Raw genomic sequence first — 14752 nt, 5'->3', positions numbered from 1 at the left:
TTTCTATACTTATATACACATTACACACATGTGCACTTAGAATTAGAGGGGTGTTAAGTAGGTTAAATAAGTTGATAGTAATAAGTTAAAGTTTGATTCTGTTTTCATGTGCAAAGATAATTAAAAGCAACTTTTGTTTAAGTAACCCTTTGTCGTGGTGCATATCTATTGCTGCTGGGTTTTGGGGTCATCTGGACTCCGTAACAATACCCTGACTCCTCTGTACTTTGTTGGAGAGACATCTCATCTGAAAGATTCCAACAGAGCAATACTACCTAGATTTTAAACCCTCGAGCCTACTTGCTTAAAAGAGATATCTCTATCACAGATCCATCTTTACACTTGAGCAGTATTTGCAAAATTTGATCATTTGAATATTCAAAATTTATTGCTGGTTGGTCATGTTAAATGCATCAGATGACAATGGGTACATGTTCTATTACCATTCAAAATGAAGTGCTCTCAATTAGGTATGAATTTATCAGCAATCCTCTAAGTAGTCTGTAAGAAGTAAAATAGGAACATCACAGCTGGAGAAACTCAGCAGGTCAAACAGCGTCCTTCATATAGCAAAGACAGAGATACATAACTGACATTTTGGGCTTGAGCCTTTCATTAATGTATGGAAAAATGTCAGCAGGGAAAGGATACACAACTAGACATAACACACATACAGGCAAATAATATGTAGGTTCAAAGTATTATATCTATAAAAGTAAATAAATATTGTTTTGTGCAATTGAGGGTCTCGGTTGGTTAGTGTGAGCAGTTCCTTTGGTCGTTCAGCATTCTCACTGCCTGTGAGAAGAAGTTATTCCTCAGTCTGGTGGTGCTCACACTGATTCTCCAGTATCTCTTCCCTGAATGGAGCAGCTAAAAGATGCTGTGTGCAGGGTTGAAGGGGTCCTCAATGATTTTGCATGCCTTCTTCAGACAATTCTGGTAGATCACTGAAGGGGGGGGAGGGAGACCCTAGTGATCCTCTCTGCCATTCTTATAATCCCATGGATTGACCTCTGATCCATTTCTCTGCAGCACATGTACCACACTTGAAAAGGTTGACATAATGGTGGCCAGTAGCCTTGCCCGCTTCAATCTTCTCAGTCATTGTTGCTCCTCCTTGACAAGTGAAGAGATGTTGAGTGTCCACGATAGATCATTAGTGAACTCCAAGGAATAGTGCTCTCCACTCGCTCTACTACAGAGTTGTTGATGTGTAGTGGAGGGTGGTCATTTCTGGTCATCCTGAAGTCCACAATCATCTCCTTCGTCTTATCCATGTTGAGACTCAGGTTGTTACTCATGTACCATTTCAAGAGATTTTCCACCTCTTCTCTGTAATCCGATTTATCGTTGTTGCTGATGAGGCCAACTACTGTTCTGTCATTTGTAAATTTGATGACACTCTTGGAGTTGAATCTGGCAATCCAGTCATGGGTCAGTAGTGTGAACAGGAGTCGGTTGAACCCACAGCCCTGAGATGCGCCGATGCTCAGTGTGAGGGTGCTCGATATTCTGCTACCGACCTGGACAGACTGTGGTCTCTCCATTAGAAAGTCCAAGATCCAATTATAAAGAGTGCTGTTTAGTTCCAACGATGACAGCTCTTCCATGAGCCCGTGGGGAATGATGGTATTAAATGCCAAGCTAAAGTCAATGAACAGCAGCCTGGCATATGGGGTGTCATTCTTCAGGTGGGCCAGGATGGAGTGAAGTGACAAGGCTACAGCATTGGCTGTGAAATGGTTTCTTCTATAGGCAATTGAAATGGATTCAGCATCTCTCAGAGTGTGCTTTGATGCATTCCATCATAAGACACTCAAAGCATTTCATATTGGTAGAGGTCAGCAACACAGGACGATAAGTCATTGAGGTCTGTTATTGTCTCCCTCTTGGATACCGGGATGATGGACACTATCTTGAACCCTGCGGGAATGACAGACTGCTGCACTGAATTGTTGAAGATGTCCGTGAAGAGCTCTGGATTGGTCTGCACAGTCCTTCAGTACCCAATTGGGTATGTTGTCTGGTCCTGCTGCCTTTTGTGGGGGTGGGAGGAGTCACCTTGTACAGGATTATCCTCACCTCGGCTGCGGCTATGCAGGTGGGCCAGTTCATCGGGGGACAGAAGCTTTCTTTAGCATCATCCTGTTCTTCTTATCAAACCGTGCACCGAAGGTGTTCATTCTGTCTGGAAGGGAGGCGTCATTGTCCTTAATACGCAAGGTTGATTAGTGATCAGCAATAGTCTTGATCCCTTCCCACATGCACCTTGTGTCACCGGTGTCGCACAGCTGTCTGTGGATCTTCTGTGCATACCCCCGCTTTGCCTACCAGATTGCACGAGAGTTCAGCCTTCTAAAAAATGAAAGTGTGGAAATACTCTGTCGATGAGGTTACATCTGTACAAAAGAGAGCAACAGAGTTTATATTTTATATCAGAAAGCCTTCCAATACACTGCAAGACAGGTAGGATCTGTGAGAACTCTACTTCCACAAATAGTGCTTGACCTGCTGAGTATTGCCAGCATTTTCTAATTTTAAGACAGTATTTTATGGCTGGTACCTTCAGAGGCCAGTATTTCTCTGTCTTTCCGTTCCTCTGATTTATTCAAAACCAATGTACTTCTGGCAGGAGTATCTAATGTTACATTCGGATTCTCATTTCTGCTAATGTTTCAGAAAATAATGTTCTTTTGATTGATCCTCTGTGCCAAGTTTCTGAGGAATTGTCCAATTTTTTTGTGAATGTTTACAATTCTATAAATTTATATTATTACATGCAATTTGGAAAAAAAATCTGTCTTTTCACCTCCTTGCTGAACTTCTGCATTTTTCTTGTTTACATTTGGTTTCATAAAACCATTATGTTATCTCAGGCCTCTCTTTAACTTCAATGTGCTGTGTTCAAAACTGCTTTTCACAGCGAGGGAATTTTTGTATTCGTATTCAGCACACCTCATATTCGATCATTCTGAGTACAAAAAAAAATCTCTTGCCTCCAATAAAGTTACTCTCAGGTGATTTGGCCTGACTAGCCTGCTTCTTTTTCATCTTACTAATCCTTGGCAATTTGCAATTCAGATTTTCCCAATTGTTTCACTTCATTTCTCAAAACCAAATCAGCCAATTCCTATTTTTTTCTTGTATTCTAAACTTCATCCAAATTAATTCTCAAAAATCTTTGCCTTGTGTGTTATACTCGCTCTTCTCTCTCTTCACAGCTAAATTCAATCATTATTCTTTTACTTTGGTGTAAGGCCTGCACACCTCCAGGTCTCTCTCAGCGACTTGCAACATATGCAGAGACTTATATATTTGGTTCTCAATTCTCATTGAACTCTGGACACAGTCGTGTACATTTTTTAACTCTTTCAGATAATTCAAGTGTTCTTGCAGTCAAAGTACTGTTACGAGTCCAAAGGACCCCAAAACCCAGCAGCAATAGACATTCAGCAAGACAAGTAGTTACCTAAACAAAAGCTTTTTTTAAATTATCTTTAAACATGAAAACAGCACTCTATGAACTTAACTAACCCAACTTAACCCCCTTCTAATTCTAAGCGAATGTGTATGATGGGTGTGTAAATTTAAGAAAAGTTCTTTGGTTCACAGTTCAATCTCACTTCTTATTCCAAGTTCACTGGTTGCAGGCAATTCTCATACTGCGCACAGAATTTAACATGTATTACGTTCACCAGGCTTTGGTGCTCGAAAGGTAAATGTTTACTGCTCAGGAAGGTTCTCGTAGGGTTTGCAGAGAGAGATTTGTTGTTCCAGGATTTCCACAATTGAGGTACCATCATTAGTCGCCTCAGTGTCTTGCTGATGAAACTTGTGATGTGCCAGATAATGAAGAGATCAAAGGCAGTGTAGTTAAACACATATCATGGCTTTTATAAGTAGAAACTCAGTAGTACAATAATGAATGATAATGATTGCTTACACAGTTATAGTCAAGGGGAGTGCCCTTGGTGGTAGAGATAATCTACGTCCAATGCCAGTAGTGCAGACTAAGCATAGTGAGAGATTAACAGCATGACACAGACTTACCACAGTCTCTCGGGGCAGAAGTTAAGTTTAAAAGTACAACTTCGAGAATAACAAGCAAGCAAGCAACCAATTCTACTGCTACCATAACACAAAACAGTTAAATAAATGGCATTGAGAATTTACTGGGATACCCATAACAAGGCTAGCCTTTATCAATACAATCAGAATATAATGAGATGTTTACGAATAGTGTAGCCTCTCAGGTTTTTTTTCGAACACAAGACCTTCTTACCGGAGCAGGTGGAGCCTGTGCAGGAGTGACGGCCTTGGAAGCTGGTGGTATTGGTACGTTCCCTGATCTATAGTGTGAGACTGCTGGACTTCCGGGAGCACCATCATGAGGCTGGGAGGCCTCAGCATGGCCATTTGAATGCTTACTAGGGGTCATAGGTAGGAGACACGGGTCAGGTAAACCCAATAGGTCAGTTAGGACCTCATCCCCTTGAGGAGATATGTTGGGAGGTGCGTCCAACCTCTCAAGATCACACTGAGTGGGGTTGTGTGAAAGGGGTGAACCAGGTTGGGCTAGATCTCTTAGGGGTACTGTGTCCGTGTTCCCATCTGGAAATCTAACATAGGCATAATTGGGATTAGTGTGCAGCAGTTGAACTGGCTGGACCAGAGGGTCCGTTTTGCATGGCCGTGCGTGTCTTTTTAACAGCTCGGTTTCAGGTTCAGATAACCAGGCTGACCAGTCCACCCCAGTTCCTGATTTCCTAAGAAAAGCAAACATACGTTCATGAGGTGTTTGATTTGTTGCTGTACATAATAGGGACTGAATAGAATGTAGCGCCTCAGGCAGCACCTCCTGCCACTGAGTAACAGGGTAACCGTGGGTCTTTAGCGCAAGGTTAACAGTCTTCCAGACTCTGGCATTAGCCCTTTCAGCCTGCCCATTGCCCTGGGAGTTGTAGCTCGTGGTGCAGCTGGTGGCAATCTCCTTGTGTAACAGAGCCTGGCGTAGCTCTGCGCTCAAGAATGCTGAGCCTCTGTCTGATTGAATGTAGCTGGGAAAACCAAAAATACTAAAGATTTGGTCAAGTGCCTTAATGACAGACATCGTTGAGATGTCAGGGCAGATATCACGAAAGGAAACCTTGAATATTCTTCAATTATGTTGAGGAAAAACACAACGGCCCTTTAAAATCTAAACTGATCCTTTCAAAAGGTCGGGTTGCTTTGATGAGAGTGGCACCGGGAGTTTTAAAATGCTGTGGCTCGCATTCTGCGCAAACAGGACAGCTTCTAGTCAGTTTTCTGACTTCTTCCAGGGTGTATGGAAGGTTGTTGGCCCTTATATAGTGGAAGAATCTTGTGGCTCCTGGGTGGCACAGTCTGCTATGGATCTCCTTTAGTCCTTCAAGCTGGGCACTGGCACCAACTCATAACAATGTGTCAGAGGGATCATTTAACTTGCCAGGTCTGTACAGGATCTCATAATTGTAAGTTGAGAGTTCTATTCACCAGCGTGCCATCTTGTCATTTTTAATTTTACTTTTTTTGTGTTTAGTGTTGAACATGTAAGCTACAGATTTCTGATCAGTGACCAGGGTGAATTTTCTACCAGCTAAAAAGTGTTTCCAGTAGCACACAGCTTCAATCATAGCCTGGGATTCTTTTTCAATGGCAGGATGTTTATGTTCAGACCCGTGTAGTGTGCGGGAGAAAAGTGCCACTGATTTGCCTTTCTGGTTAAGGGTTCCTGCTAAAGCACAATCTGAGGCATCGGTTTCCACTTGGAATGGAACATCTTCGTTGATGGACGAGAGTGCAGCTTTGGCAATATCAATTTTAATTCTCTCGTAAGCTTTCAGGGTTGCAGGAGAGAGAGGGAAGATTCTGTGTCAAGCGGGGCGTACCTTCATAGCGTAGTCACGTACCCATTTGCAGTAGTAGGAAAAGAATCCCATACAGCGCTTAAGAGCTTTTGCAGAGTCTGGGGGTAGCATCCTCTTAAGGGGTGCCATTCTTTCAGGATCGGGACGGATTTCGCCCTCGCAAATAATGTAGCCCAGAATGTGTTGCACTGAAATCACATTTACCCTTGTTAAATGTAAGATTGAGTTCTTTGGCCATTGCTAGAAATTTTTTAATGTTTTTATCATGCTCGGACTGGGTCTTACCACAGATAGTGACATTATCCAGATAGGGGAACGTACCCTGTAACTCATACGTGCTAACGATTTTATCCATCTCCCTTTGAAACACTGACACACTGTTAGTGACTCCAAAAGGTACCCTCCTAAACTGGTATAGCCCCCTATCAGCCTCAAATGCCATATAGGGTCATTCACTTTTTTTAATGGGGATTTGGTGATAGGCTGCCTTAAGGTCGATAGTCAAATACACTTTATATTATGCTATCTGATTAACCATTTCATGGATGCGAGGCAGTGGGTAGGTGTCCAAGTTAGTGCAACGGTTAATTGTCTGACTGTAGTCAATAGCCAGTTGTTTCTTAGTGTGATGTTTCACCACTACCACCTGTGCTTGCCACAGACTCCTGTTGGGTTCAATTACCCCCTCTTTAAGTAGTCTCCGAGTCTCAGCCTTAATAAACTCACAGTTCCCTTTGCTGTAACGATAACTCTTAGAGGCAATTGGTCGACACTCGGGGGATAGATTACTGAACAGGGAGGGAGCTTTGATCTTTAGTGTGGATAGACCTCATGACACAGATTTACCACAGCTTGCCTTATCAGGGTTCTCCAGATGATTACCTCTTTTTTTCAGGCTACTATAGAGTTCTTTTTTGTTCCTCTTATTCCAAGAGAAACATCAGACAGATAGCACTTCCAGCCATCAGCTACTCTTGAGTTTGTTTCCGTTCCAACCAACTTCTCTTGCTTGTTTCAGCTGTCTCCCTGTCTCTCTTTGTCTCTCTCTCTCTCTAACTGCCAGAAAGACCATGTGACTCTCTCACTTGCAAAACCCCTGTCCTTCTCCAGCAAACAATAGGAGTTAGTCTTCTTGATCAAGCTGTTGTCTTTAGGTAAACAAAAACCCAGGAGTGACCTTTCTCTGCACTGTGTCAAAACCCTTGCAAAGAGCTTTCAACAGCCATAGGTCTCCAGTCCATTCATTTTATGACATCATTTCAATTAGCACCTACTTGTGAAATGTGCATAGCATTCTCCATAGTTTCTATAAATTCACTGAATATGAATTCTTCAGTATTTCAAATAAGATCTGTTTTAAAGTGTGTGTATGTATGTATGTAACCTACTCTAATTTTTCCAATTTATCTCCCAAATATTCCATTACAGTACCTATTAATTATTGCTAAATGTAGAATTCCCTTGAATGACTGTTTTGTAAAACAATACAAGGTACTGTATATTCTTTTAAGTCTAAATCTTATAACCTCTCAGGTTATTACACAGGAAAAAAAATAATTTTTAAGTTTGAATTCTAAGGGAATTACTCCGTTATTAATAATATGTTCAAAACAGCATCTATTATTGAATTGGGTGGCAGGATTAAAGTAGCAGTTAGTGCATCCCTATTACAGCGCCAGTGACCTGAATTCTAATCTGGCGCAGTTTGTAAGGAACTTGTACGTTCTCCCCGTGACCTGCAAGGGATTTCCTGAGTGCTCCAGTTTCCTCCCACCCTCTGATGTATGGGGTTGGTCGGTTGATTGAGTATAATTTGGGAAACTCATATTTCAATGGCCAGAATGGGTTTTTACTGTGCTGTATTGCTTAAATATTTTGAAAAAAAAATATTTCAGATGGGTAGGTCTCAATTTTGTGGAAAAAAAATGGCAAATAATATTTTTTTTCAATTCAACAGACAGCAATTTTGTTCTGGGAAATGCTCAGGTTCTGAACCTGTATCCAATAGTGTACTGCTCTGATGGATTCTGTGAACTGACTGGCTATGCCCGAGCTGAACTCATGCAGAAGAGCTGTGCTTGTAAGTTCCTCTATGGAATAGAAACAAATGAAGTCATGAAAATTCAGATTCAGAAAGCACTGGATGAGAAGTGCGAGTTCAAAACTGAACTTATCTTTTACAAGAAAAGTGGTGAGTAAGCCAAATTATGTTCACTCTTTCACTGAGTTTACCTCTGTTTTAAAATGTTTCTTGTATGGTTTCTTTCCACCATCTTACTCCATCTCCACTGTCACTTACCAATGTCACACACACCATTCCACATTATCAAGTTAAAATGCCAAAGTGCAGGAGGAATTTAACAGACCTCAAAGAGCCCATAAGAAGTAAAGGTACATTACCAATGTTTTGAGCCTGTGGTGGATCCAGCAGATGAGGAAATATAGAGGAGGTCCATGGCAGGTTGTGGTGAGTGAGGTTCAGAGTTATGATGGAGAGAGAGTAAGGGTCTACTTGTATCTGTGCATGGAGATGAGGGTGGTCCATAGGATACAGTGAGAGAACCAACTCTTCCCCTTTCAACAGGACCCAACCAAAACTCATCAAACCACTGTCTCACACACAATCTCTAACCTCATCGCTTCCCATCATCTCTCTCTTCCCCAGTCCCTAACTTTATTGATTCCCATACCCACACTGCTTGCTTCTATCTTGTAACCAAGATCCACAAACCACATTGTCCTGGTAGACCATTGTTTCCATATGCTCCTGCCCCAGCGAACTAGTATCAGCTTACCTCTATTCCATTTTGTCACCACTGATTCAGTCCCTCCTCACCTACATTCACGAAACTTCACGTGCCCTCCATCACTTCAACAACTTCCATTTCCCTGAATTCTACTGCCTCACCTTAACCATGGACATCCATCACTATACACCTCCATCCCCCATATCAAAGGCCTCAAAGCCCTTCATTTCTTTCTCAACACAGACCCAACCTGTCCCCTTCCTCCACAACCCTTCTCCAGCTGGAAGAACTTGTCTCCACCCTCAATAACTTCTTTTTTGACTCATCCCACTTTATCCAAGCCAAAGGTGTAGCCATGGGAAACATGGGTCCAGCTTTGCCTCTGTTTTTGTTGTGGACTAATCCATGCAACAAGCCTACACAGGCAAGGCTCCTCAACTCTTTCTCTACTTCATTGACAACTACATTGGTGCTGCCTTACGCATCCATGATGAGCTTATCAACTTTATCCATTTTGCTGCAAACTTCCACCCCAACCACAAATTCATTTAGACCATCTCTAGCAAAACTCCCTATCTTGTTTTCTCTGTCTCTATCTCGGGAGACAAACTCTCGACAGATATTTTTCGCAAACCCACCAGCTCTCACAGCTACCTCACATCCTGTCCCCTGTAAAGATTGCATTCCTTTCTCACAATTCCTCCATCTCTGTCGCCTCTGCTTCCAGGATGAGGTATTCTATGCGAGATCGTCTGAGATGTGCACCTTCTTCAAAAAACGTGGCTTTCCCTCTCCCACCATCAACTCTACCCTCACCCACATATCTACCATTACCCTCATGACCCCGCCTCTGTCCCCAGATGCAACACAAGCAGGATTTGCCTTGTCCTCACCTATCACCCCACTAGCCTCCACTTCCAACAAAGCATCTTCCTCCATTTCTACCACCTACTATGTCATCCCACTAGCAAATGAAAAAATTTGAAAACAAGCTGAGAATTTCTCCATTCTCTGTCTTCCCTAGGGACCACTACCTCCAAGACTTTCTTGTCCACACCTCCCTTCCCACCATTGGCACCTACACCTGTGACCACAAGAAATGCTACACGCATCCACCTCTCCTCCCTCGCCACTGTTTAGGGCCCCAAACAGTCCTTCCAAAATAAGCAATACTTCACTTGTGAATCTGCAGGGGCATCCAGTGCTCCCATTGGGACTGTCTTCACTCTGCTGCAATAGTGAAGATCTCTCAGTGGCAAACCATTTCAATTCCCTGTCCCATTCCCTTGCTGACATGTCTGTCCATGGTCTCATGCACTGACAGACTGAGACCACCCGGAAATTGGAGGAACAACACTTCATATTCCATCTGGTCAACCTCCAATCAGATGGCATTAAGATCAATTTTTCCGGATTCCATTAGTTCCCCCCAATTGCACACTTCTCTCTTTCCCTATCCCTGTCTCCTTTCCTCTGATACTCTTTCCCTTTCTCCCTGTCTCCTTTGTCCCATCTCTGCATTCACAGAGCCACCCTCATCCCCCAATCAATAGTCATCTTTCCTCTCCTGTCCACTTATCCATCCAATTATCTTATTTTGCCTGTTGGCTTGCCCTCTGCTCCCTGCCCTTTCTTCCCTTCTCCTCCAGACTCCAGTCTTTTTAATCAGGTGCCTGTCTGCTTTTTGCCCATACCTCAACAAAGAGCTCAAGCCTTTACCTCCTGCATTGTTGTGTTTTTACTACAATCACATTATCTGCAGCCTTTCCTTACACACTATCAGTCATCTTGATTCTGTGTGTGTTTCATTCCACACAGTCACCTTGATTCTGGCAATGAGTGTGCATGAGAAATTGGATATTGAACCACCAAGTTCAAGGAAGGAGGCTTTGCCAATCTTAACCACAGTGCTTCATTAACACACTTTATTTCCATTGTCTTTGCCGACAAGCAAATAGACAGGTTAGTTGTTGGGGAGTGCAGGCAGTGGATGATTTCAGCCAAGGACCCTGGGGAGCATGAGTTCCAAGTATCATTCAGTATGGCCAGAGTTCAGGCACTAATCTGGAGGATTGATCGATTGAGAAGAAGCATAGGAGACAACTCTACAGGATGGTGACCATGGCACAGACCAGAGAGGGGCTCAGCAGCTGAAAGACCCACACAGGCTGCAGGCTGCTGGAGATTAGTTAAAAGGTATTGGAACTAGGATTTGAGGGTACTGAGGACAAGAAAGCCTTCTGAACTGCCCCGGGCACTATCGGCAGATCTTACCTGAGGTTTGAACCTGGAGCTTGAGTTTATACTGGAGTCTGTGCAGCTGTAGAGGCTGCAGGTGTACCAGAGGAGAATCCATGGACACTCAGTATCACTAAACGGACTCTCTTTTTCTCTTGTGTTAGGGGCACCATACAATGCTCATGACAAATCTTTGTTTGCTTGACGGCATGTACTACTACATAACAATAAAATGAACCTTTGAACCTAGCAACTCTTGATCCCCAAAAAATATGATAACATTATACCCTCTAGAATCAGTGAAATTAATACGCTTATTCTTGTTTAAATCATCGAAGATCCAAAACACTGATGCATCATACTATGTTATCTCAAGTGCAAGTTCAGTATGTTTAGCCTATTGTTTGAAAATAAAAATATAAAGTCAGCAGGGACTTTGCCTCAAGATTCCAGGGAGTAGAGTTTGGGTGGAGATGATGTGGGGAATTGCTTTTCCCAGAGAAGAGTGAATTTGTGGAACTTTCTCTTCAAGAAAGCACTCGATGCTGCCTCATTAAGTAAATTCAAGATCAATAAATTTCAATACAGTTCAATAAATGTTTACCTATTAGAGGTTTTAAGGATTATGGGGAAAAGATGGGTAAGTGGAGCTGAGTCCACGGCTGATGCCAGATCGGCCTTGATCATATTAAATGGAAGAGCAGGCACGATGGGCCAGATGGCCAACTCCAGGTCCTATTTCTTATATTCTTGTGCAATTGGTACAAGATCATATATAAGAAATTTGATATAATTGAACTGTGTTTTGGCATTTTATATTTAGCTTTGTTTCCATTATTAGTTGATTTTTGTTTGGTATCGAGCATTTAACTGTTAAGCATTCCAATCCTAAAATGCCTTCACCTTAAAAATGCATTGGTGAAATCTATGCAGCAAAAAGATCTCTCTAATAGCACAATGGGCAAAAATAATCCAAGGAGAAAAGGTGGCCAAGATCCTTTATTATCAAGCCTTCAACAACGTCCCACATGGGAGATTAGTTTGGAAGGTTCAGATGCTAGGTATTCATGGTGAAATAGTGAACTGGATTAAACAATAGCTAGACAGGAGAAGCCAGAGAGTGGGGGTGAATATTTGCTTCTCAGACTGGAGGCCTGTGACTAGTGGTGTGCCTCAGGGATTGGTGTTGGGACGATTGTTGTTTGTCATCTATATCATTGATCTGGATGATCATGTGGTAAATTGGATCAGCAAGTTTGCAGATGACAGAAAGATTGGAGGGGTTGTGGACAGCAAAGAAGGTTTTCAAAACTTTCAGAGAGATCTGGACCAGTTGGAAAAATGGGTTGAACAATGGCAGATGGATTTTAAAGCCGACAAGTGTGAGGTGTTGCATTTTGGAAGGACAAACCAAGTAAGGACATAAACGGTAAATGGTAGGGCACTGAGGAGTGTGGTAGAACAGAGGGATGTGGGAATACAGAAACATAATGGTAATTCCCTGAAAGTGGCATCAAAGGCAGATAGAGTGGTATAGAGAGATTTTAGCATATTGACCTTCATAAATCAAAGTATTGAGTGCAGAAGTTGGAATGTTATGATAAAGTTATATCACACATTGGTGAGGCCAAATTTGGAGTATTTTGGTCACCTAATTACAGGAAAGATGTCATAAGACAGAAAAAGTACAGAGAAGATTCATTGGGATGTTGCCCGGTCTTCAGGAACTGAGTTACAGGGAAAGGTTAAACAGGTTAGGACCTTATTCCCTGGAACGTAGAAGAATGAGGGGAGATTTGATAGAGATATTTAAAATTATGAGTGGGATAGACAGAGTAAATGTAGAGTTTTTTTTTCACTGAGCGTAGGTAAAATACAAACCAGAGGACATAGGTTAAGAGTGAAAGACGAAAAGTTTAGGGGGAACATGAGGGGGAACTTCACACAGAGTGGTGGGAGTGTGGAACGAGCAAGAAGTATTTGGTCAGAGATAGGGATGGGAGAGGTATGGTGGGCTATAGATTGGATGCAGGTCAGTGGGACCAGGCAAAAAACGTGGTGCAGCTCAGACTAAAAGGGCCGAAGGGGCCAGTTTCTGTGCTGTAATGTTTGATGATTCTAACTGGAGGGAGAGTTTACTCTTTCCAAAGTGAAGAAACAATAGTGATGATTAACAGTAATAAGCTATGAAGATCAGAATAGGCTTTAGCTTTAACTAAGAGCAACAAATACGCCTGTTCAGATTTGTTCTTGCGTGCTTTGTAAACCACTCAGATGTAAAAGGATTAACATTTCTTGCTGACTTTATTGAATGATTATTGAAGAACACTCGTAATGCCATCGAGCTTGAAACCTTTTAAACATGAGTACTGTACTTCATGGAAGGATAAATCCTTAAAGCTGTGATGATTCTAATAAACCAGAATAAAAGGCTGCATTTATCAGTGGTGCCCAACTGCTGTTACAAAACAGTCCTTGGTGTGATCATCATTTTCACATTTGTCCTTCTGATTTTGTATCCAGGAAGGAACACTGTGGGCTGAGTGAAGCAGAACTAGTCCAATCAGCCCCTTGAACTGCTCCACAATTCAAAATATTATCCCTTGCTCCCTTAGAGGAAGTATCAAGGACAAACATCAGTGACTGAGCATAGTTCAATGGGTGGAAAAATACAAAGATTCATAAAGAGTTATAGACAGAACAAATTTGTGGACAATAAGATCCTGGAGCACAGATATTTCAGGCCTGAGCTCAAGGTATGAGTTAAAAGGCTGGGAAGAAGGAAAGAAAGAGTGGGGGTTGAGGGGGGGGGGTGTTGGAACACAGACCCACAGACATAGGGTGATAATTAGACATGGATAGGAGGACAGGAGAGAAACGGTGAGAATTGATTGGCGGAGAGGGTGGCTTTGTGAACGCAGAGCTGGTGGAAAGGAGACAGAGGGAAAAAGAGAGAGAGAGGGAGACAGAGCTAGAGCAAAGGAGAAATAGGGATTGATGTGGGGAAGAGGAGGTCTTGGAAACTGGAGAATGCCCACATGGAATATAAGGTGTTCCTCCAATTTGTGGATGGTCTCAGTCCGATAAAGTATGAGGCCATAGACAGACATGTTGGCTTGGGAACGGGGCAGGGAATTGAAATGGCTTGTCACTGGGAGTCCTGAGAGATCCCTACCATTGTGGCAGAGCCAAAGTGATCCCCAGTCTATGCCCAGTCTCTCCGATGAAGTGGAAACCACAAAGGGAGCCCTGGATGCAGTACTTGGTCCCTGCAGATTCACATGGTTTCTTTTTTACCTTATTTACTGCTCTTTGGGCACGTGCAGCACTTCCTACAGTCATAGGGATAGGTTCCAAGGGGCTGATTGTGGGAAAGGAGGAGCAGACAAGGGAGTCATAGAGGGAGCAGTCCCTGCAGTAGGTGGAAGAGGGAAGGAGAGGGAAGATGTGTCTGCTGGTAAGATCACATAGTAAGTGGAAGAAATAGCGAAGGATGATATGTTGAATGCGGAGGCTAGTGGGGTGGTAGGTGAGTACAAGGGGAATCCTGCCCTTGTGTGTGGGGGCAGAGGGGGCCAGGGGAGATGTGTGGGTAATGTGAGAGTGAGAGCTGAGTTGATGGTGGTAAAGGGGAAGCCACGTTTTTGAAGGAGGAGGACATGTCTGATGATCTGGCATGCAAAACGTTATCTTGGGTGAAGATGTGACAAAGATGGAGGAATTACAAGCCAGGAATCGAATCCTTACAGGGGACAGGGTGTGAAGAGGTGTAGGTGAGGTAACTGTGAGAGTTGGTAGGATTGTAGAAAATGTCTGTCTGTTTTTTAAAAAAGTATCAAAGCTCTCTCCCTGCAGCTGTGTGCATGAGTGAAACAC

The 14752-nt window shown here is 42.8% G+C and overlaps 1 protein-coding gene across 7 annotated transcripts in view; it reads left to right on the top strand.

Annotated features, from left to right (window-relative positions):
* kcnh3 (potassium voltage-gated channel, subfamily H (eag-related), member 3) overlaps positions 1 to 14752 on the top strand; it is a 698780-nt gene that overhangs the window by 222792 nt on the left and 461236 nt on the right. For all 7 annotated transcript variants that reach the window (XM_069934512.1, XM_069934516.1, XM_069934515.1 and 4 more), the window contains one exon: positions 7849 to 8082. In XM_069934512.1, coding sequence (XP_069790613.1) covers positions 7849 to 8082 — 234 coding nt within the window. The remainder of the gene's footprint in view (positions 1 to 7848; positions 8083 to 14752) is intronic.

This window comes from Narcine bancroftii, chromosome 4, assembly GCF_036971445.1.
Source record: "Narcine bancroftii isolate sNarBan1 chromosome 4, sNarBan1.hap1, whole genome shotgun sequence".
NCBI classification, from domain to species: domain Eukaryota; kingdom Metazoa; phylum Chordata; class Chondrichthyes; order Torpediniformes; family Narcinidae; genus Narcine; species Narcine bancroftii.
Note: the sequence above shows the minus strand (reverse complement) of the source record. Positions and strands in the feature narration are given on the sequence as shown.